A 22,340-nucleotide genomic window follows, 5' to 3' on the forward strand; every position below is an offset into this window, starting at 1 on the left:
GTCTCCTCTTCTGTCTTCAGTCTGAGAAATGAGGAGGTCACTTTTTGCACCAAACTCTTAGGAAACTGCACGCTTTCAGATTTACAGATATGCTGCAGCACGTTGTAGAGTTGTCATAGTTTCTAGACTATGAAGGACCAACTGGGTGATGCAGTCTGCTACAGCACCACCCTGAGGCAGAGCAGTGCAGTAGCTCTAGTTAATTAAGATACCAGAGACAGAAGTTGATTGTGGGTGAAGCGGATAAACAGCTCCACTGAGCCTTTTTACCCTAACAAACACCATAATGTCGTAATAAACTTATTTTCAAGGACCCCCCAGAACTGAATTTGAGACATTTAGGTACCTATATTTCACACCTATATAAATGAGGATAACCGGCGAGTTTTACCTCTTGTATGATGTGAAGCATAGCTGCGTTTTTAATTTAAATATGGCAGTTGTGATTCAACACAAGGCACAATTTTGCAAAAATATGTAATATTTTCGAAACGTTTGGAAACACTGTAATCACACATACAACAAACACACACAGTGAGCTGTTGAAACGAAATATTTAAGACACATTTTGATCTGCTTGGACTGAGCATTATGACAAACCTAACAACCGCTGCAGGAGAACAGAGGAGAAAAACGAATTGCTTAAGCAGGATTTCAGATCAGCAGATCAGCAGCCTCTTCTTCCTGCGACAGATTCAGTGTTTGGTGAATTGCTGTCCTGTGTATGAAAGCAGGTTAATCCTGTAATCCAGCAGGTGAAAATTAATTTGACATGTTCAGATTCTAACAATTTGTTCCAACTGATTTCACGGCATGCAGTTTAAACGTTTAATACTTTTATTTAGTTTACGGTGGATTTTACAAAGAATTAAATGTACATTTGTGATATTTGGCATTTCTTACAATTAAAAATGATTTTACTAGTATATATTTCACATTTTTGAAAATCAAATTCCTGATATCAAGAATTAAATACTTGGAATTTTATTTTCACACGTACAAACTGAATTCCTGATGCTAAAACAGAGCGCCACAAATAGAATTTCAGCATGTCAATTTAATTTTTTATTGCAATAAAACATAGAAAAGGTAAACTTTTTTAGAGTAATTATTGTAACTACAATTACTTGAATTATTTGGTTTACTATTACTGGATTAAGTAACTGGGAAACAAAATCTTGCATGTGCAAATATAATTATTACAATTAAAAGGTGAATTTTAAGAAAGGAGCTTCACTAAATGGGGTTTTAATATGTATGAGCTCATTTACATGTGGATTTTGATTGGATCTTGCACTGGTGAAAATACTGCAGCATTAAAAAGACACCAGTGTGCTATCCTCCACCATAGTGTCTTTATGAATAGCTCTTATTTATTGTGCTGTGCCACTTTGTATGGTTTAATGCTGTTACCACCTAGTTCCACCAATCTGGCTCACAGGCTTTAAAAGCCTCACATTTCTTTGTTAATCTTAAAATGAAAACACAGCTTCTAAGCCTTCTCTAAGAGATAATAGAGGACAGATAAATGTAGCTGAACATGTGCTGATGTGTACAGGTTTGCAGTAACAGTACATGTGTGGAGTTGGACGAGGCCTATGGAGAAACCAACTGCTCTATAACCTGCAAAGGAAATGCGGTGAGCTTTAAAACTGTTAATGAACTAATTTATTACATTTATGCAAACTCACTGCTAACACATCTGTACCTGGGCTGCATTCAAACCTGGCAGAACATAGTAAAATGTTTATTTAAATGGAAATGGTGGTGTGTTTACACTCTGCGGTGTAACACAAGCATTGCAACTATGGCATCTGAGAAGTCCCTCCTGAAGAATTTCTGGAGCCTGATGAAATGTATTTAAAAACATATTTAACACTACAGAACACCACTTGTAATGTATTTAATTGTTGAGTACAAGCTGCAACGGCCACATTTGTAGAGGACTTTATTAGAATCTATTGTGTGCACTGCCTTTTTGATACGGTGGAGTTTATATATCTGTGACTGCTGGATTGGCTAAGGCCTCTGACACGCCCATCAAATGAGAGATTTTAAGTGCTGCAAAAAACATGTTGTTTAACCTGAAAACCATAGCAGAACGATGCACGATGTTTTGAGACTGAATGTGCCCCAGGTATTCAGTGTTGACCCTTCTAGATTAACTTTAGTTTGTTTTAGGGATGCATCAATACTGATACTAGTATTGAATATTGATTGAATATTGATCAGCTATCGTGCTCATTTACTCATTAAAAAATTCACCGATACCAACATCAAATACCAGCTGAGCATGTGATGTAAGCAGAGTGTAGCTGCTGCGCCAATGAACAAACGACTCAAGCTGGGCATGAAGGAGGTTCGTCTCACACAGAGAAGTGCTACTGATTCTGTGGAAGTTGGACATAAAGATTCTTGCCAGACATACGCCGTGTGATTTTAGCCCATTTTAAACACACAAACACAATCACAAACAGTTCAATACAGGTGGAGACATACAGGTTAAGAAAACGGAGGCAAAAGTGTCAACATTTGCTACCAAAGTCTGTACTTTACTCTGTTTGAGCATGATGGTGCATTCAAATGTACAGTGAGTGACCAAAAGACAAGATTTCTAAAATCACACAGTGTCTGTCTGACTTTAGAGCTCATTCAACTACAGCTCAACCAGCCAATCAGAACACTACAACAAGATGGAAAACTGGAAGGGTGAGCTCTAGTTAAGACTATTTAAAGACAGAAGCTGATTGTGGGTGAAGCAGATAAACAATAAGCTTCACTGAATTTGTATTTAAGTGTATTTTTCCTTGATGGATAGCATAACGTGAAAGTAAGTTTATTTCCATGGACCCCACAGACTTTTGAGACATTTAGGGGGTCCAGCAGGTTAATTAGTATGTTGCACGTCTGTTAGCTAGCTAACACACTTTATTTAAAATCAGCTAGATCTAAATTATATAAAATTTTAACCTTAAATTGCCGGTGCTTGCTGGTGGGACAAACGTTTTATTACACAATTCTATTTGCATTGCATTTAAGCCCCTGTAGTTACTGAATATTAAGCCTTAATATATATTAAATCTGGGATTTTAAGGGGCTAATGTACACTGCACTCATTTACACCAACAACTACTTTAACTAGGTTACTTAAAAAATAAAAAATAGAGCACTGAAATGTATTTGTGATCAGCCTGAAAATTATACTGATGCATCTCTAATTTGTTCGAATCATCATCCATCACGAATACAGTTTGTGCAAAACCTGTTTTTGTCTTACAGGTGTGTAATAATAAGGCAGAATGTCAGTGTATTCCTGGCTGGGTCCCACCAGGCTGTACAAATCGCTACACAGATCACATCATCTATACTAACAGTGAGTGTACATACACACACACATACACACACACACACACACACACACGTATGTATTCACAGTACTGACTCCAGTAAACACAGTCCATCATATTGACCTGTCATTTGGTTCGCCACATCATGAAAATCTCATTTCATCTCAGTTCAATTCAGTTTTTAATTTTTTGCCAGATTCTTTTTAAAATATACACTGCATGGGCTAATGCACAAATTTGACTGATGGAACTACACAGCAGTGAACTATACCCAATAAAAACAATACACCAAGCTCTTTGGGGAATTTTTACGTTTAAAATAGACCAGGACCACCATGTAAACAGGTGTTTAGATTTAGATGATGTTTCAAACAGATATTTAATGTGTTTATGGAATGTCAGAAGAGCAGACTGTTAAGGTAACGCAGAGCGCATCTCATTTTTTTTTACTGCATTTAACAGTTATATTTCTCTGTAAAGCTAATGTAGGTGGATGTAGCCCATTTAGTAATTGTTTATGTATCAGAATCAGCATCTGCAGATATGTTCATATGATTCATTCGTCAACACTGCCGGTCACCTGCACGGCTTGGAGCCACTTCCTTCTTTCTACTGAGGTTCTTCAGTAAAGACAACAGTTCTCTATAGAACCCTGAACACTTAAAGAAACATTTGCATGCTTAAATGGTTCTTTTGACTGATGGACAATGTTGTACATGGTTCTGCACAGAACAAAAAGGGTTCTGCTATTGTTACAATACAACAGAAAGAACTCTTTTTGGTGCACATTCTTACTGCTACACCACTTACTTCTAAGCAGCTGTGAGTGAAATGTGATATTGTGTGTTGCAGATGCCGGACCAAGACTAAGCAGAGGTAAGAGAACAGCAACATTTCTGTTTCTCAACAATTTAGAGGAAAATAATAATTCATAATGACATTCCTCCAAGTCAGAGTCCATGTACTTCAGTTATTTCACTTAAAAATCTGTATGTGGGTCAATAACAAGTTACTCAAAATAACTTTCTAAAAATCTGATTAAAAAAGACATGATGTGCCTGATGTGATGTTTACCTCTGCTTATATATTTGCATGTATATATCTGCATTTCCTAATTTATAGTGAGTGATCATCAAAGCTTTAATTGCCTGTTTCAGTTATTAAACTGTGCTGGTCTTGTAGCTACATCTGACTGACTGCTGGAGCCACCTGACTTTTCAGCCTAATTTCAGATTAAACAGGCATCTACTTGGATACCTGTAGAAACCTTTGTCCTTCAACTTCAGTTACACTTACATTTTTTCAAATAAATAAACATAATAATAATAATAATAACAATAATAATAATAATAATAATAATAATAATAATAATTCCACATTTTCATCTCCTGAGGTCAGACTGCCTGACATGGTAAACTGAACCGTTCTAACCACGACTCAAACATCACACTTTTACTAAATCTGTGACCCTGGCATTGCACCATGAAGGTCACTTGGGGTCTTCTTTATGATGCAGTACCCTGGCCCACCTTTCGTAAAAGCATGCCAAACTAAAGTTCTTTGTTTTTGTTTGTGTGACATTTGAGGAAGTAAGAACTTGCAGACAAGTTTTCTTCTGTGAGTTGAGCACTTGTAAAGTCGCCTTAACCGATTTTACTTAGAACTTTATAACTAAATTACGTTTTGAGTTTTTTTTAGTCAACATATATCGTCGGTTGGTTGAAGCACCTGACATTTTTAGACTTTTAAAGGCAAAAAACTAAAATGAATGCACTGAAAATTGTTCACATAAAAGATGTGTTGCTGAATAAGTTGATGATGGTGTAAATATATTTATTAAAAGTATTTTTTGTGAAAATAATGGATTTGGACACAAAAAAAATGCAGATCAAAGACACTTATGCAATTCAGTGAAGCAGTTAAGCGCTTTACCTAAACTTTAAAGTACAATTCTCAATAGAAAATCGTTCAGTCTTGGACTGTTTTCCTTAACAGATCACTAATAAACACTTTTTTACTCCTCTCTCTCTCTCTCTCTCTCTCTCTCTCTGCAGAAGCGTATACGGCCATAGCAGCTTGTGTAGCTGTGATTCTCGCCGTTTTAGTTGTGGCTGTAACCGTTGCTGCAGTTTGGAGAATAAAGATGAGAAAACGAGAGCAAAGCCAGCAAAGGTACATAAACGCACCGCCCACCAACATGAGCACTGAAAGCTCAGGGGAATACAAGCCATGAAACATAAATAACTGCAGACTACAGCTAATTTAAAGGGCCCATACAAAAAAATCTATTTTTTCACTTATTTTTTTAAAAAGAGCTAATGTAGTTTGTAAATCTTTAAAATATTCTATTCACCCCAGTCCATACAATCCATATATGCAAACTAAGCTGCAAAAACTGCCTGAACTCATTTTTTTTTTTTGATGCAACAAAACATTTACATTTAAAAAGGAATTCCACTAATTTTTCTAAATTTCTCCATAATTCAGTGTGGGGGATGTAAACTGAGTGATTCAGAGTGGTTTGGTGTGAAATGGTTCAGATGTCTTTCCAGTGGTGGTGATGGGAACCAGGTGTCACCATGACAACACAATCTAGACATTTCTTCTGAGTTTTATATGAAATGTTAATGATGGGAAAATTGTAGAAAATCTGAAATAATACGTTTTCTTAGGGGACTATTTCGCCTCCAACATTCTGCATGTATACGTCCACCATGAGTGGAGGTTCTCCAAACTATCATAAAACAGTGTTTGACATCAGGCAATGTCTTCATAACCATTTCATGTAATAATTGGATAGTGTAGTGGGTAACACCTCTGCCTCCTACGCTTTAGATTGGGGTTCAGTCCCCCACCAGAGCAACCACCCTACACAATACACATAAGAGTGCTTGGGCAAGACTCCTAACACTGCCTTCGCCTACCTGTGTAAAATGATGAAATTGTGAGTTGCTCTGGATAAGAGCGTCTGCCAAATGCTATAAATGTAATTTTAAATGTAATAGTTTCCTTAGTCAGACTTGTTGACAGTGATGGTGATAGGAACCAGATGTCTGCCTCTCAGGAAGTTAAGTTTCTCTAGAACAGAGCATTTCACACTAAACCACTTTTAACCATTTAATTATGCAAGAATTTTCAAAAATTAGTCGAGTTCCCCTTTAACTGCTTATTCAAGTTACATCAATTTAGTCACACCCACTCAGGCTGCAGTTCTAAAAAGCTTTGCATGTACAGTAAAGCAGTAAATTGCACTAAATATTTTTATGATAGTCATTCAGCTTCAAAAAAAGATGGTTCTTCAAGGGTTCTTTAGTTAAGGACAGTGGCTCTACACAGAGCCATGAACACTCACAGGACCATTTCCACACTTAAAGGGTTCTCTGCATGATGAAATGGTTCTGATGGAGAATGTGTTGTATATGGTTCTGATACAGTTTCAGTGTCAAGCTTGTAACAATACTATTTGTGCATATGAATGCTGATTTGTTGAGTCTCTACAGTTCACGTCCTGTAAACTAACTGGTTCCAACACTCTTTTCTCAGCCACCCAGAAGCTGGTGGAAACACCAACCATTCCAAATCAGACTACACAAAGCAAACACCGGTATGTTCACTTCATCTACACGTTAGTACCAGCTAGCATGAACTTTTCTGGGTAAAACTTTATTTGGATAGTCCACTTTAGATTCAGATTCTTAATTTACTTTCAAGTTACATTCAACTAAATATCAACTAAATTAACCACAATTTTCTCTAAACCTGGCTCTTATCCTAACCCTAACCTTAACCTCAACCCAAAACCTAAACCCAGCCCTCACACTGATCTAAATCCCAACCCTAACCCCACCACTGTTTAGACCCAACTGAGTTTCAACTGATTGTTAACTATTTGAACGTCTGTAGATAATCTATAGGGGATTATCCAAAGTGAGACCATCATCTGTACTACACTCATGGTTGTTCAAGGGTTCTTTAGTGAATATTCTATATAGAACCATGAACACTCAAACACTGCATGATTAAAGTGTTTTCTACATGGTGAAATAGTTGTTCAGATTGGTGGAGAATGTGTTATACATGTTTCTATACAGAGCCTTTTTGAGTTCTATATAGCACAAAAGTGGTTCTTCTGTTGTTACCAGCTCGACATCGAAACAGTAATAGAATCGTTTTTGGTGCCAAATAGAAACATATACAGCACATTTTCCATAAATCTGAGGAATGATTTCAACAGACACAGAGCCTTTTAATCATGCAAATGGTTCTTAGTATGTTCATGGTTCTATATAGAACCATTTTCTTTGCTAAAAACCTTTGAATAACCTTTTTTTTTTTTAGTGTCCACTAATGAGTCCTCTGCCTCACATTTTTCATTTTCTCTGCTGATGGTTCTCAGACTGTAGAGAGAAAAGTTACTTTACTCACTGATCATACATTTACTTTCTGAGGTATATCATGTGAAAACACAAATACAAAAACTGTGATCAAGTACACAGAAATTAGTAATCAGAATTACCCAGATAGGAGCTTTTATCAGTCCACAGGCTTTTATCTTTTGGTATCTATCCTTCAACTTGATTTGTGTTATTTTCTTATGTGATTCTAATTTAATACTTGTAATTTCTTGTATTACTGTTGAGCGTTGTCACTTGTCTGTAAAGGACTTTGAGCTGCCACCGGATGAAAAGTGCTATATACAGAAGTTATAAAATTATTATTATTATTATTATTATTATTATTACAACAACAATAAGCTCAGCACCCTGCTGACTGTATGCCACTGCTGGTCCACCTTTGGACCCCCCTGATTGTCCTGCACACAAGATCTATTTTTTAATCACATTTTTTGTGCACATTCTAAATGCACAGAGCCTTATTTTGAAAAATTAAGATAAATATTATGAACAACTGATAGAAAAAATGAATGACAAGGCCTGATAAAATAGTGGTGTAAAAAATTTGACACTGCTACATTGGTTTCAACTGGTTAATCAGCTTTCTTTATAATATTCCTGTTAAAATTACTCATTAAACTAATTTAAATAGGACAGTGAAAGAAAAATGAGTCAGTTCTACAGATTCTCATTAGGCTGAATGAATAACTGACTCTAAATGTAGGTATTGTGATATAAACTGAGTCTGTTCTACAGTTTCTCATTAGGTTGAATGAATAACTGCCTCTAAATGTAGGTATTGTGATATAAACTGAGTCTGTTCTACAGTGTCTCATTAGGTTGAATGAATAACTGCCTCTAAACGCAGGTCTTGTGATATAAACTAAGTCTGTTCTACAGTTTCTCTTTAGGTTGAATGAATAACTGCCTCTAAATGTAGGTGTTGTGATACAAACTGAGTCTGTTCTACAGTTTCTCATTAGGTTGAATGAATAACTGCCTCTAAATGTAGGTAATTGTGATATAAACTGAGTCTGTTCTACAGTTTCTCATTAGGTTGAATGAATAACTGCCTCTAAATGTAGGTATTGTGATATAAACTGAGTCTGTTCTACAGTTTCTCATTAGGTTGAATGAATAACTGCCTCTAAATGTAGGTATTGTGATATAAACTGAGTCTGTTCTACAGTGTCTCATTAGGTTGAATGAATAACTGCCTCTAAATGCAGGTCTTGTGATATAAACTGAGTCTGTTCTACAGTTTCTCTTTAGGTTGAATGAATAACTGCCTCTAAATGTAGGTGTTGTGATACAAACTGAGTCTGTTCTACAGTTTCTCATCAGGTTGAATGAATAACTGACTCTAAATGTAGGTATTGTGATATAAACTGAGTCTGTTCTACAGTTTCTCATTAGGTTGAATGAATAACTGACTCTAAATGTAGGTATTGTGATATAAACTGAGTCTGTTCTACAGTTTCTCATTAGGTTGAATGAATAACTGACTCTAAATGTAGGTATTGTGATATAAACTGAGTCTGTTCTACAGTTTCTCATTAGGTTGAATGAATAACTGACTCTAAATGTAGGTATTGTGATATAAACTGAGTCTGTTCTACAGTTTCTCATTAGGTTGAATGAATAACTGACTCTAAATGTAGGTATTGTGATATAAACTGAGTCTGTTCTACAGTTTCTCATTAGGTTGAATGAATAACTGCCTCTAAATGTAGGTGTTGTGATATAAACCGAGTCTGTTCTACAGTTTCTCATTAGGTTGAATGAATAACTGCCTCTAAATGTAGGTGTTTTGATATAAACCGAGTCTGTTCTACAGTGTCTCATTAGGTTTAATGAATAACTGCCTCTAAATGTAGGTGTTGTGATATAAACCGAGTCTGTTCTACAGTGTCTCATTAGGTTTAATGAATAACTGCCTCTAAATGTAGGTATTGTGATATAAACCGAGTCTGTTCTACAGTTTCTCATTAGGTTTAATGAATAACTGCCTCTAAATGTAGGTATTGTGATATAAACCGAGTCAGTTCTACAGTTTCTCATTAGGTTGAATGAATAACTGCCTCTAAATGTAGGTATTGTGATATAAACCGAGTCAGTTCTACAGTTTCTCATTAGGTTGAATGAATAACTGCCTCTAAATGTAGGTGTTGTGATATAAACCGAGTCTGTTCTACAGTGTCTCATTAGGTTGAATGAATAACTGCCTCTAAATGTAGGTGTTGTGATATAAACCGAGTCTGTTCTACAGTGTCTCATTAGGTTGAATGAATAACTGCCTCTAAATGTAGGTGTTGTGATATAAACCGAGTCTGTTCTACAGTTTCTCATTAGGTTGAATGAATAACTGCCTCTAAATGTAGGTGTTGTGATATAAACCGAGTCTGTTCTACAGTGTCTCATTAGGTTGAATGAATAACTGCCTCTAAATGTAGGTGTTGTGATATAAACCGAGTCTGTTCTACAGTGTCTCATTAGGTTGAATGAATAACTGCCTCTAAATGTAGGTGTTGTGATATAAACCGAGTCTGTTCTACAGTGTCTCATTAGGTTGAATGAATAACTGCCTCTAAATGTAGGTGTTGTGATATAAACCGAGTCTGTTCTACAGTGTCTCATTAGGTTGAATGAATAACTGCCTCTAAATGTAGGTGTTGTGATATAAACCGAGTCTGTTCTACAGTGTCTCATTAGGTTGAATGAATAACTGCCTCTAAATGTAGGTGTTGTGATATAAACCGAGTCTGTTCTACAGTTTCTCATTAGGTTGAATGAATAACTGCCTCTAAATGTAGGTGTTTTGATATAAACCGAGTCTGTTCTACAGTGTCTCATTAGGTTTAATGAATAACTGCCTCTAAATGTAGGTGTTGTGATATAAACCGAGTCTGTTCTACAGTGTCTCATTAGGTTTAATGAATAACTGCCTCTAAATGTAGATGTTGTGATATAAACTGAGTCTGTTCTACAGTGTCTCATTAGGTTTAATGAATAACTGCCTCTAAATGTAGGTATTGTGATATAAACTGAGTCTGTTCTACAGTTTCTCATTAGGTTTAATGAATAACTGCCTCTAAATGTAGGTATTGTGATATAAACTGAGTCTGTTCTACAGTGTCTCATTAGGTTGAATGAATAACTGCCTCTAAATGTAGGTGTTTTGATATAAACCGAGTCTGTTCTACAGTGTCTCATTAGGTTTAATGAATAACTGCCTCTAAATGTAGGTGTTTTGATATAAACCGAGTCTGTTCTACAGTGTCTCATTAGGTTTAATGAATAACTGCCTCTAAATGTAGGTGTTGTGATATAAACCGAGTCTGTTCTACAGTGTCTCATTAGGTTGAATGAATAACTGCCTCTAAATGTAGGTGTTGTGATATAAACCGAGTCTGTTCTACAGTTTCTCATTAGGCTGAATGAATAACTGACTCTAAATGTAGGTATTGTGATATAAACTGAGTCTGTTCTACAGTTTCTCATTAGGTTGAATGAATAACTGACTCTAAATGTAGGTATTGTGATATAAACTGAGTCTGTTCTACAGTTTCTCATTAGGTTGAATGAATAACTGACTCTAAATGTAGGTATTGTGATATAAACTGAGTCTGTTCTACAGTTTCTCATTAGGTTGAATGAATAACTGACTCTAAATGTAGGTATTGTGATATAAACTGAGTCTGTTCTACAGTTTCTCATTAGGTTTAATGAATAACTGCCTCTAAATGTAGGTATTGTGATATAAACTGAGTCTGTTCTACAGTTTCTCATTAGGTTTAATGAATAACTGCCTCTAAATGTAGGTGTTGTGATATAAACCGAGTCTGTTCTACAGTGTCTCATTAGGTTGAATGAATAACTGCCTCTAAATGTAGGTGTTGTGATATAAACCGAGTCTGTTCTACAGTTTCTCATTAGGTTGAATGAATAACTGCCTCTAAATGTAGGTGTTTTGATATAAACCGAGTCTGTTCTACAGTTTCTCATTAGGTTGAATGAATAACTGCCTCTAAATGTAGGTGTTTTGATATAAACCGAGTCTGTTCTACAGTGTCTCATTAGGTTTAATGAATAACTGCCTCTAAATGTAGGTGTTTTGATATAAACTGAGTCTGTTCTACAGTGTCTCATTAGGTTTAATGAATAACTGCCTCTAAATGTAGGTATTGTGATATAAACTGAGTCTGTTCTACAGTTTCTCATTAGGTTTAATGAATAACTGCCTCTAAATGTAGGTATTGTGAAACAGTCTTGCTCAGTCTTGAAAGCTTATTCAACCTCACAACAATAAGAAGCGACTGATGTGTGAGATGAATAAACCCTAGATTTTTTTTTCAGACTATTAAAGTTTTTTTTCTGTTCTTTTTCCAGAAAGTGTTTATCATCCCCTAGCAAGACCTGTGGAGTCTTTTCCAGCTCAGTCAACACCAACAGGATGTCTGTATTAGAAGGCCTGATTGCTGTACCGCAGTTCTACATTCATCACCCTGCAGTGATTCTTCATGAACACCCCTCCGTCTACTCTGGCGTAAGACTAGGCTCTGGTGGCAGAAGCAAACATGATCCTTTTAACCTTTTCTTTTTTAAATTAACTCCAGTAGCTCGTCATTCCTCTGTGGATCAGCACGCTTGTGTAATTTTTCCCGTTCAGACACATCTGATCTGACTCACTGAGCCTTTCAGGGTGATCTACTGCAGCACGAAAGCACAGTTTTCAGGTCTGCATTCAAAGGGGAACTTCAATGATTTTTCAAAATTTCTACAGAATTCAGTGTGTGAGATGTAAACAGAGCGATTGAGAGGCTGATTGTCTATATTTGTGTTGTAACATACACGTGTGAGTTTATATGGAATGCTGATGTAAAAGTTGTCATGAATCTGAAAAAGCACGTTTTCTTTGGGACTAGTTTGCCTTCATGTATCCCTCAACCACTAACAGATTGATTATAATACATTTTAGACCAAAACTTTATCACAGAACTACCGTGAAACAGTGTCTGAGACATCAGGCCGTGAATTCATGTAGTAACTTTCTGTGAGGGAGTTGGATGTCTGGTTCCCATCACCACCACTGTGAACAATTATGACTTGGCAAGTTTCTCTTACAAAAATTTGGAAAAATCAGTGGCGTTAACCATGACACTGTACATATCACTGTACATATTTGATTAAATTTGTACAGTAAATGGGGTCTTACATTGTGTGTACCCTGCAATTTAGTCGTGTATGTCTAGCTAAATCAGTTTTTTGGAACTTTTTTTAAACATTAAAAAACAATGTATATTTTTGTCAATAATGATGTGCAGAATTATTTAAAAGTATGTTTGTAAATAAATGCAGATCTGATTACACTGATTATACTCATAGTTCTGCTCTTCTGGGGTTCAGTTAACACATCAAATATCAGTTTAAAATAATGTCAATGTAAACATCTGTCCGATTGTGATAGGATGTGGATGTGATCGTCCGCCCCTTTTGCATCAAATTTATGAGGTAAATGACTGATTAGAACCATATCCACACAATGTTGAGCCAAAGAAAAATTCTTGTGCTAGTCATGTTGTTAAAGCAGTATTTATCTATGCGCGTTGCCCATGTGTACAGTTCCCATTGCCCATCAATAGTTTAAAGACACATTCCCTTCTCTTGAAATTTTCAGTATAATATTTAATCTGCACTTTATTCTGTGGATAATTACGAAAACAAAAAACTTCTGCAAAAGGTCTCACACCAACATCCTTGAGCACCCCAGTACACCTGAAGAGTGGGTTCTGCTTACATAATGATTTGGCAGTTTTCTTTTTCAAACTACACTCTTAAAAAGATGGGTCTTTACGGGTTCTTCAGTAGAGACAATGGTTCATATTCATGCTTAAATGGTTCTTCAGACTGATAGAGAATGTGTTGTATATGGTTCCATATAAAATATTTTTTGAAAAGGGTTCTATATAGAACCAAAATGTTTTTCTATTGTTTACTATGACATTATAACAGCAGCAAATCCTCAGAACCTTGAACAACACATTCTACATCCATCTGACGAATCATTACTGTACCATGCAGAAAACCAATTAAGCATGTAAATGTTTTTATGAGTTCTCAGGGTTCTATATAGACCTATTGTCTGAACTAAAGATCCCTTGAAAACCATCTTATAAAGAGTGAATTGGTAGAAGCTCATATTGAAACTCTGAGCCTTTAAACATGAAAAGTTTAAGTGCTCATGTCACAACTAGGAGAATTTCTGCAGTTATTTCTGAAGCTTTGCAACTTTTGTACAGTAAAATGGTGAAAGCTGATTAGCTTTCTGTTAAATATGTTACATTTCTGGAAAATTGATAACTTTTTTGCTATTAAAAACATTGGTGCCCATTCATTTTAAGGTTCTTTGTAAACGAAACAAACGCTCAGCAGATTCAAGGTCGAACGTGTCAAAACATACGAGGGTTAGGGTTTTAGGGCCAGGGTGAGGGTTAGGTGTTGTGTAAGGTTGGTAAGGTTAGGTTTCGTGTAATGGAAGTAACACATTAACAATACATCTACTTAATGTGAGTAATGTATCGACAGCACATCTACAAGATATTTGCTTCAGTGCATTCAGAGGCTTCACTTCTGCTACTTCACTGATTTGTTGTTGTTAAGTTACTGATAATCTGTTAAGAGTTTATAAACCATCTACAAAGGGCCACTCCAAATAAAGTGCTACCAAATCTTTGGTACTGTAGATTTAATAAACACTAAACATTTTCTGAATAACTGGAGAGCCACTGGAATTCACATGGACACTCAGAAAACAGCAGAGCAGTATTACTGATGACACCAGGGGCTGTGGGGAAAAGAAAGGAAAGAAAAAAAAAAAAAGAAAAAAAGTTGAATAGAGGAAAAACATCTAAGTTTTAATCTCAGCTGATCTCCATTCAGGCTGTGAATAAACCCCAGAGCCAAAATCAGCCTGAATGTGACTCAGACTAATCAGGGACAAAAATCTGCAGTTTGTTTCCTTCATCTCCCTAAAGGCAGGTTCCTCAACCCATCCACCTTCAAAGCCCACATCAATGAACACTTCATTTCTCTCACTTTTGTTAATAAACGGATTTGATGTGGTATGTAAACAGATTTTCCAAATGTTCCGTTCACTCGCTGGTTCCCACAGCCACTTTACATTTTTATGATGTCACGAAACCCAACACATTTACTTATATACACTCTGCACTCTTTAATAAGGTTCTTCAAGGGTTTTTTAGAAAAGAAAAGTGGTTCTATATGAAACCATGAACACTAAAATGACCCTTTACATGCTTAAATGGTCCTTTGCATGGCAAAATGGCTCTTTGGACTGATGGGGAATGTGCTCTATAGTCTATATAGCATCAAAAGGGTTCTTCCATTGTTGTGTCCAGCTTGTACACAATAGAGGAACCCTACTAGGTGCTTTATAGAACCCTTTTCAAAAAAGTTTCCATATAAAACCATACACATGTAGAACCTTTATGGAAAGAGCTCTATATAGAACTATATACAGAGAAGGGTTCCTCTACTGTAGCTTGACAGAGCCCATTTTGGTGCTACACAGAACCTGCAGACACTGGCCTTCTACAAATACCTTCTGTAAAATACAGAAAACATGAGGCCTGGTTCAGTTACTCTGCTTCTAAACTGTGGAGTTCAGTTCACCTTTTAGACAGTCAAGCCCAGAGCTCACTTTCAATAAACATCAATGTAACAGCATTTAATTAAAACTACGTCTCGTGGTTTTTATCTTTTAATTTGATCTGTCATTTTATTCTGATTCTAAATTACTTATTTCTTGTATTACTGTTTAACTTTATCACCTGTCTGTAAAGCACTTTGAGCTGCCGTCAGCATGAAAAGTGCAATGTCAAAAAATGATTATACGACGTTTAAGTCTTTAAGAAAGTTCTTAAGAACGGTTGGTGAAGAATGAGGCCCAATGCTCTCTGAGTCATCAGAAACAACAGTGTGTGGACGTTAAGGGGTTAATCAAAAATCTCTGAAATCTTCCCATTCGCTCGACCTACATACTTCTGCACACACGTCACATTCAGCTGAAATGTCAGACTGAAACTTTAACCTGGATGACATCATCGCAGGGTTCCTTCAAAACACGACACTCAATAAGGACTCTTCTGAAGGAACCAGAGACTGTCACCTCAGGGTTAGTGTATACATTTACCCCAAACTCTATACAAAACCCACACTGAAAAAAGGCTGCCCTAAATTTACTTCATTTAAATGTGTTCATTTCCACACACTGTTTACTTCTGAATGTAACTGTACTGATGCAATATTCCATTCATATGCAAATACACAGGACTGATCTGATCTAACATCATTTATTTAGCTTCCAGTCAAAACAACCATGAAGTTGAAGTTATTCATTTCAGGAGATGTTTCTGAGGAGATTATCCCTTAGATAATAAAGGAGAAAGTCAAAGAAAAATGAACGAAAAAATGGGGCTCCTAACAACCACCTGAAACACCTGGTAGACAGCAAAACTGAAACAGGATAAACAGCACTTAAAGCTTTCATCTTTGAGAGGAGAAAATCAAGGTGCTTCAGATCTAACAGGTGTTTCTGTCCATCCTACCACTGTGAGAAGACAACTCAGCGCTATGGGTCTGAAAGGATGTGTAGCTGTCAAGAAGCCTCACTGAGAAAAGGAGACAAACAAAGAAGCTGAACAATGGACTGACCACCCCAGAGTCCAGACCTCAACACCACTAAGTGTTTGATCACTTCAGAAAATGATCAACCAGCTTCTAAGACTGAACTGTGGACGTGTTTCTGTGATTCTGTGAGAAACTGAAAGTGAGTCTCCTGAAAAGAATGGAAGCTGGAATAAAGGGAAAAAGTGACTGACTGAACACTCGAACAGCCGAGATTAGATTTAGTTACTGAGGATTGTCTCGTTTTCTGTTCTTGCTGTTTTCCTGAAATAGAAATAAGGAATAACTTGTACCTAACGGTTGTTTTTACTGTGTGTGTGTGTGTGTGTGTGTGTATACATACACACATATATACATACCCAATGTAAAAATGTCTTTACTCAGGAAAGATGACGCTTAGATTTTTTATACTATACCAGGTTTTGTGCTACTAGACAAGTATTTTGAGCTCATGCCATTCAGACATTATAAGTGTCTGTTACTGAAAACCCTGTACAAAATAATAAAAACAACATCATTATTACCCCATTAATGTCCAGTCAGAACTGTAATATGTTCTCTGAGCCTGACGGCAAGTTTTCACATCAGTAAGACTGTCTGCTGGTCGTTCTGCTTGTCTGAATTGACGCTCTCCATACGTTCATTCTGAAGCCTGTCAGGTTGAACAGTGATGAACTAAATCAGAGCGAATATTCTTATTCATACACATCACTGAGAGCAAAGCGCTGCATGTTGGTTTATCTTCAGCTGAGCAGAGCCTGTAATGTTTGCAGACTTTCAGTTTTATTGTGTGCTTTTTAAATTGCTTCATCTGTAGACCTCGAGGCAAGGAGACGTATTATCAGCTCACAAACCTGGCTGTCTTTGTGTTACTGAGGAATAATTTACACATATATATTTATTTAACCAGTAACGTTTTAAACCACACAATGGAGTCATTCTACAGAACCTCCGTTTTTGTGGCCCTAGCGTTAACAGATACATTACACTTGAACGTGTTAGGATTACAATTTAATTATATTTTTAAATAATTCAATGTTATTTGAACAATTCCACCTTCTTGAGCTGTCAGTTTAGCAATATTGGTTTTTAAATCAATTATACAGAATTCCAGGGACCACAGGAGCGCTCGTCCTCACAGTCATGTGTAAACTGCCATATACTGAAGTAAAAATAGTTTTCTGCAATTTTAAATGCAATAATCTATACAAGACTACGTAATATATAACTATAAATAACATAATGAAAGTTGTGGTCCCCAGGAGTCGTGTCTTTGGTATAACGGCAAATAAAAGAAACTTTTTTTGACATAAAAAAAAAAAAAAACACTGATGACATCACACTTGACTTCCTTTTACCTATGTTCTGAAGATCTATGCAGTAAATCACATGGCAAGTCCACCATGTCTTTTAAGGGATCAGAAATTCTCACTTTTCTCATGATTTCATATGAAGCTTGTAGTTGATGTCACTGGTTTGACCCACTTTATTATTGGGTAATTATGAAAAAAAACAGCAGAAATGATTAAACTAAGATTTTAGTGGATATTCCATGACTGACATGTGGTTTGATGCTCCGTGGCAGCCGTTTTGTAAAATGCATTTTTCATCAAAATGTCTCTGGTGTTACCTTTCTGATGTGTAACACCACTGACTCCTATGGATAGATTTTTTTTTAAAAAGTGGAGGTTTCTGTAAAATTGGTTTTGAAAACGTCCAAATTGGTCAAAACAAGCAGCTGAAGAAGTGAGCTTTTATCATTTAGCTGCTTATGTTCATCTTTTTGGTCACAAAAAAACATTGTAGACTTTTTTTGTAACAAAAACAACTGAATACCCCAATTTGATTGTCAATAACAGTATGCAAATTAGATGTAATCAAAGAGATGCAAATGAGCACAGTTGGACGTTCCTCTCTAGTGTAACAGTACATAACTGAATCCCTTCAGAACAGGTTCTATGGCCTTTTCCCCTCAACATAAACTAAACTTACTGTAGAAAAACTGCATGCAGATGAAATACAGATCTGCTCAAGTATTAAAATATCTATTAGCACAGAAACCGTGGCATCTGTGCTCTCCGCTCTCAGTAAGGTACGAGTGCACGTTCACTCTGACTGGGCTCATCACTGTGAAGCTCGACAGCCTTCAGAACGTTCTGGAAGCTGAATGTTCAGAAAGCTGGAGAACACGCACAAAGCTCAGCCTTGGAGCGCCTGAATAAGCGCTCGCGAGAAGCAGCTGAAAAGATTCAGGAGTGCAGGGTGAAAGCAATTTGTGGAAAAGAGAAAATTCACCAGCGTCCAAGTCCCTCGCACACAAAACAAACCTGACGCCAAACACAAATAACGAAGCCAGACCCGATTTCATTCCCCAAGTTTTTTTTATATTTCTTTGTTTCTTATTTTGTCCTCTTTTTTCCCTCTAAATGGAGTGATACAACTACATAAATCAAGATTCGTTGATGCCTCGCAGCACAAGGACTTGACAAAAAGTTTTTTTTTTCCCACTTTATCAACTATTAAGAAATAAAAATCTTAATAAACATTTGTTTCTGTACATTCTGCAAGATATGTTTGGAATCCATAACAGAAGTCAGAAGCCCTCCTGACCTGGAGTCTCTCCATTTTTTTTTTCTCTTCATTTTTCCTCCCAAAAGTTAATATTTAATAGCGCCCACCCCCCCGGACCCCTAGCTAAATTCACACCACGGCATACGCCCCCCTTTAAATTAGACACGGAGGGGAGGAAAACAGTAAAGAAAGACCCTTTGGACGCTGCAGACCCATTCTGAAGAGAACAGACGACACAAAATCAGCAGAAAAGACGAACATAAAAAAGAGAAGAGAAGAGAAAAACGTGTGGAATCATACTGGTCAGATGTTTCTGGATGCAGGCGTATGAACAGCGTGACTCAAACCCACGGAGGACGGCCAGATTTCAGCTCAAGACCTTTTGTTTGGGTTTGTTTTCCTTAGTCTGCAGCTTTTCTCACCAGCAGTCCGGCACACGGAGGCTAAAGGAACTAGCTTCTAAGCTAGCTAGCTAGTAACAATTCAAACACTGTTCATTCTTTGGAAGAGAGACGCTCCTTCTGAAAACGGCCTGCAGGCCTTTCTTCTTCTCCCATGAAGGATTTGAGCTGCTAGCGTCGCCGGAGCAGCAACACGGGTGTCGCGGCCCGACACCACCGCCACGCTCCGGGAGAACAGTCTTTTGCTATAGTTGTTGTTGGCATGGCGCACAAGCCTCAAAACAGGAGAGAAAGAAGTGCAACAAGTCCAGAGCAAAGCTCAGAGCTCAGTGAGACTCCGCCGCAGGGCAGCGCGCAGGACCGCTAAATCAAACCTACCGATATGTTTACAGTAACAGGACCGCGAAGACGAAAAGGAACGAAAAATATATCGATTTGGTAAACAAGCCGCCTTGCCCGTTACACGGAGGAGACAAGAGCACAGCTTCAATACTTCGGACAGACAAGGCTTCAGTCGGTCCGTGTGAGGGGATTGGTCCTCTCTGGAGAATTTAACAGCAGTGGAACCCGACAGGTGCACTCGGTCCCACAGACGCTTAAACAGGGCAGTGATAAACAACTGAACAAAACGTGAGGCTGAAAGCGCCCGAAAAGCCGAGCAACGAGCAGTGGCGGTGAAAACGGTCTGTACACACAAAAAACAAACAAAAACAAAACAGCAAAATAAGCTGTGGAAGCCCATTTCTGCCAGACAGAGGAGGAAAAAAACACCTATATTCTCATCTTTATTTCCCAACTAGTGATGCATTTTCTTGACATACTGACTTAGTATCTCAAAATAATGACTATGTTTTGAGTTACGAGGAAATGGACAACCTGTGTTAATAACAGTGATTACACTTCAAGAAAAACATTTCGGGAAAAGTCATCATTTGACACAGAAAGTCATTACTTCAACAAAACAAGGCCCAAAATGATTCTGAGAGAGGAAGTCATTATTTAGAGCATAAAAAAAAGGAGAAAATACTTCAGAGAAGCTCATTAGCTCGACAGACCAGAGAACAGACCAGTACTTAATTATTAACGCGCGATTATTTTGAGATAACATGTCAAAGTTTTGACGCACCGCCGCCTCAAACAGACGAGAGCGAAAAACGACTGATTTTTCCTTCTCTGCCCGGTGGGAACAGTAAATATTCAGCAATATATTCAAAACAAAAAGAAACAAACAAAAAATAAATAAATAAAACAGAAGATGAGGAAACGGAGGCATGCTCAGGTTAAAAAAAACAAACAAACAAAAACCAAAAAGGAAGAAAGGCAGGGAATAAGATGGTGAGAGCTTGTGAACGTAAGGCATGCATGCTAGTTCTCTGAAGTAGCACTGAGCGGTCCCTTTTTATTTACCCTAAACTATACGCCTGATTAAAAAAGCAAAAAAAAGAAAAAAGGGATGAACTATTCTCAGGTCTAGTCTAATAAGTGGGGGCTGGGGGGGGGGGGGGGGTGGGTGCATTGAGCAGCAGTAGCGTAAAAACGAGAAATCAGAGCTCAAATAACATGCAGGCAGACATCATCACTCCACTAAGTGCTGTGTAAGAGTCTAAAGTGTCTGGGATTGTATTGGCTCCTTCGGTCCGTTGCTAATCTGGGCATGGATTTAAAGAGTAAAAAAGAAAGACTGAAAACACAAAAAGAAAAGAAAGAAAGCAAAAACCCCAACATGAACCCCAAACATTCAAGTGCAGGAACACTTTAAAATATACATATACATATAAACGTGTGAACACTTGAATCAGTAATGCACTCTCCTCGGCCTCCGCTGGCGTCGGAAAGGAGCGATTTTTACAAGCGTTTCATGACCGAAAGCTTCTTCTGTTTGTTTGTGTTTTTTTTTCTCCTCACCCAAGATATCAATATTTGTCTTGGGTATTCACAAACATATGCACTGTACTGAAGTATTTAAGTACTTTGGGCCTTGATCCCTTAAACAAGCACACACAATATGAGAGAAATTCTGCTGAACTACGAGTCCTGGTTGATAAAAAAAGGTGTTTTAAATCAATAATCATCATTTATCAACTAAAATTTACAAAATGATTTTTTTTTCCTCTACTGAAACTGTGATGACAACAATCCAATGCTATGTCTATAGATACTGTATTTTATATAACCCTTTGAATACTCATGTATTTATTCATTGATTTTTTTCAAACATTATAGAGATTTAATTTCTTATATATCAATAAATAAATAAAAACCATGATTTACTGTTTTTGACTTGACTACACCTTCCTCATGGTATAACTGTGCCGATCTCTCCTAAAACGGTCCAGGAGAGCTTTCTTGGAGGGGGCACCACCTCTAACGACAGGAGGAAAAGGGAAAGAGAGAGCGAGAGAGGGAGAGAGAGCGAGAGAGAGAGAGCGAGAGAGCGAGAGAGAGAGTGCGAGAAGGGACAGAGAGATGGATGGAGAGAATGGTAAGAGGGGTTGTTTTGAGCACGGTTGTGATTACGCCTGTGCGCTGGTGCCGTTTTTGTCAGGCGAGTTGGTGGCGTTAATGGAGTTTGCCATGCCGTCCGGCTGTTTTCCATCCTTGCGCGGCGGCATCCTCTCGTTTATCCGGTCCAAACCGCGCGCCTCCTCGAAACTTTGGATTTTGTGCTGAGGGTTGAAGCCTTGAATTGCTGGAGAAGAGAAAAAAAAAAACAGATTAGCCTCAGCGATCAGGTCGATATTCAGCTCTTCTGAGGTTTGTGAGCTAGTTTAAAGGTCAAGGTGAAACAGCAGAGCTGCTTTTAGAAAGGCTGAGAAACTATTAATGATTATTTTTAAATTCAACATTTGCAAATATAATAACCTATTCAGGTTATATGTTACATTTCCAATGGTCCATAAATGTTATGAGCAGAGACCTGA

At 37.3% G+C, this 22,340-nt stretch overlaps 2 protein-coding genes across 4 annotated transcripts in view; one reads left to right on the forward strand and one right to left on the reverse strand.

Annotated features, from left to right (window-relative positions):
* The first annotated feature begins 591 nt into the window (after positions 1-591).
* Positions 592-12,312, forward strand: LOC119266018 (disintegrin and metalloproteinase domain-containing protein 28-like). The gene is made up of 7 exons (XM_037547479.1): positions 592-705; positions 1,559-1,639; positions 3,280-3,373; positions 4,200-4,223; positions 5,402-5,519; positions 6,891-6,951; positions 12,131-12,312. The coding sequence occupies exons 1-7, from the start codon at positions 592-594 to the stop codon at positions 12,149-12,151; spliced, it is 513 nt and encodes a 170-aa protein (XP_037403376.1). The 3' UTR covers positions 12,152-12,312.
* Positions 12,313-18,809: 6,497 nt separating this feature from the next.
* Positions 18,810-22,340, reverse strand: part of ppp3ccb (protein phosphatase 3, catalytic subunit, gamma isozyme, b) — a 60,105-nt gene continuing 56,574 nt past the window's right edge. For 2 of the 3 annotated variants that reach the window (XM_017719479.2, XM_017719477.2), the window contains one exon: positions 18,810-22,108. In XM_017719479.2, coding sequence (XP_017574968.1) covers positions 21,933-22,108 — 176 coding nt within the window. In that variant the 3' untranslated portion in view covers positions 18,810-21,932. The remainder of the gene's footprint in view (positions 22,109-22,340) is intronic. The other variant, XM_017719478.2, reaches the window with a different exon arrangement.

Source organism: Pygocentrus nattereri, chromosome 18, assembly GCF_015220715.1.
Source record: "Pygocentrus nattereri isolate fPygNat1 chromosome 18, fPygNat1.pri, whole genome shotgun sequence".
Lineage (NCBI taxonomy): Eukaryota > Metazoa > Chordata > Actinopteri > Characiformes > Serrasalmidae > Pygocentrus > Pygocentrus nattereri.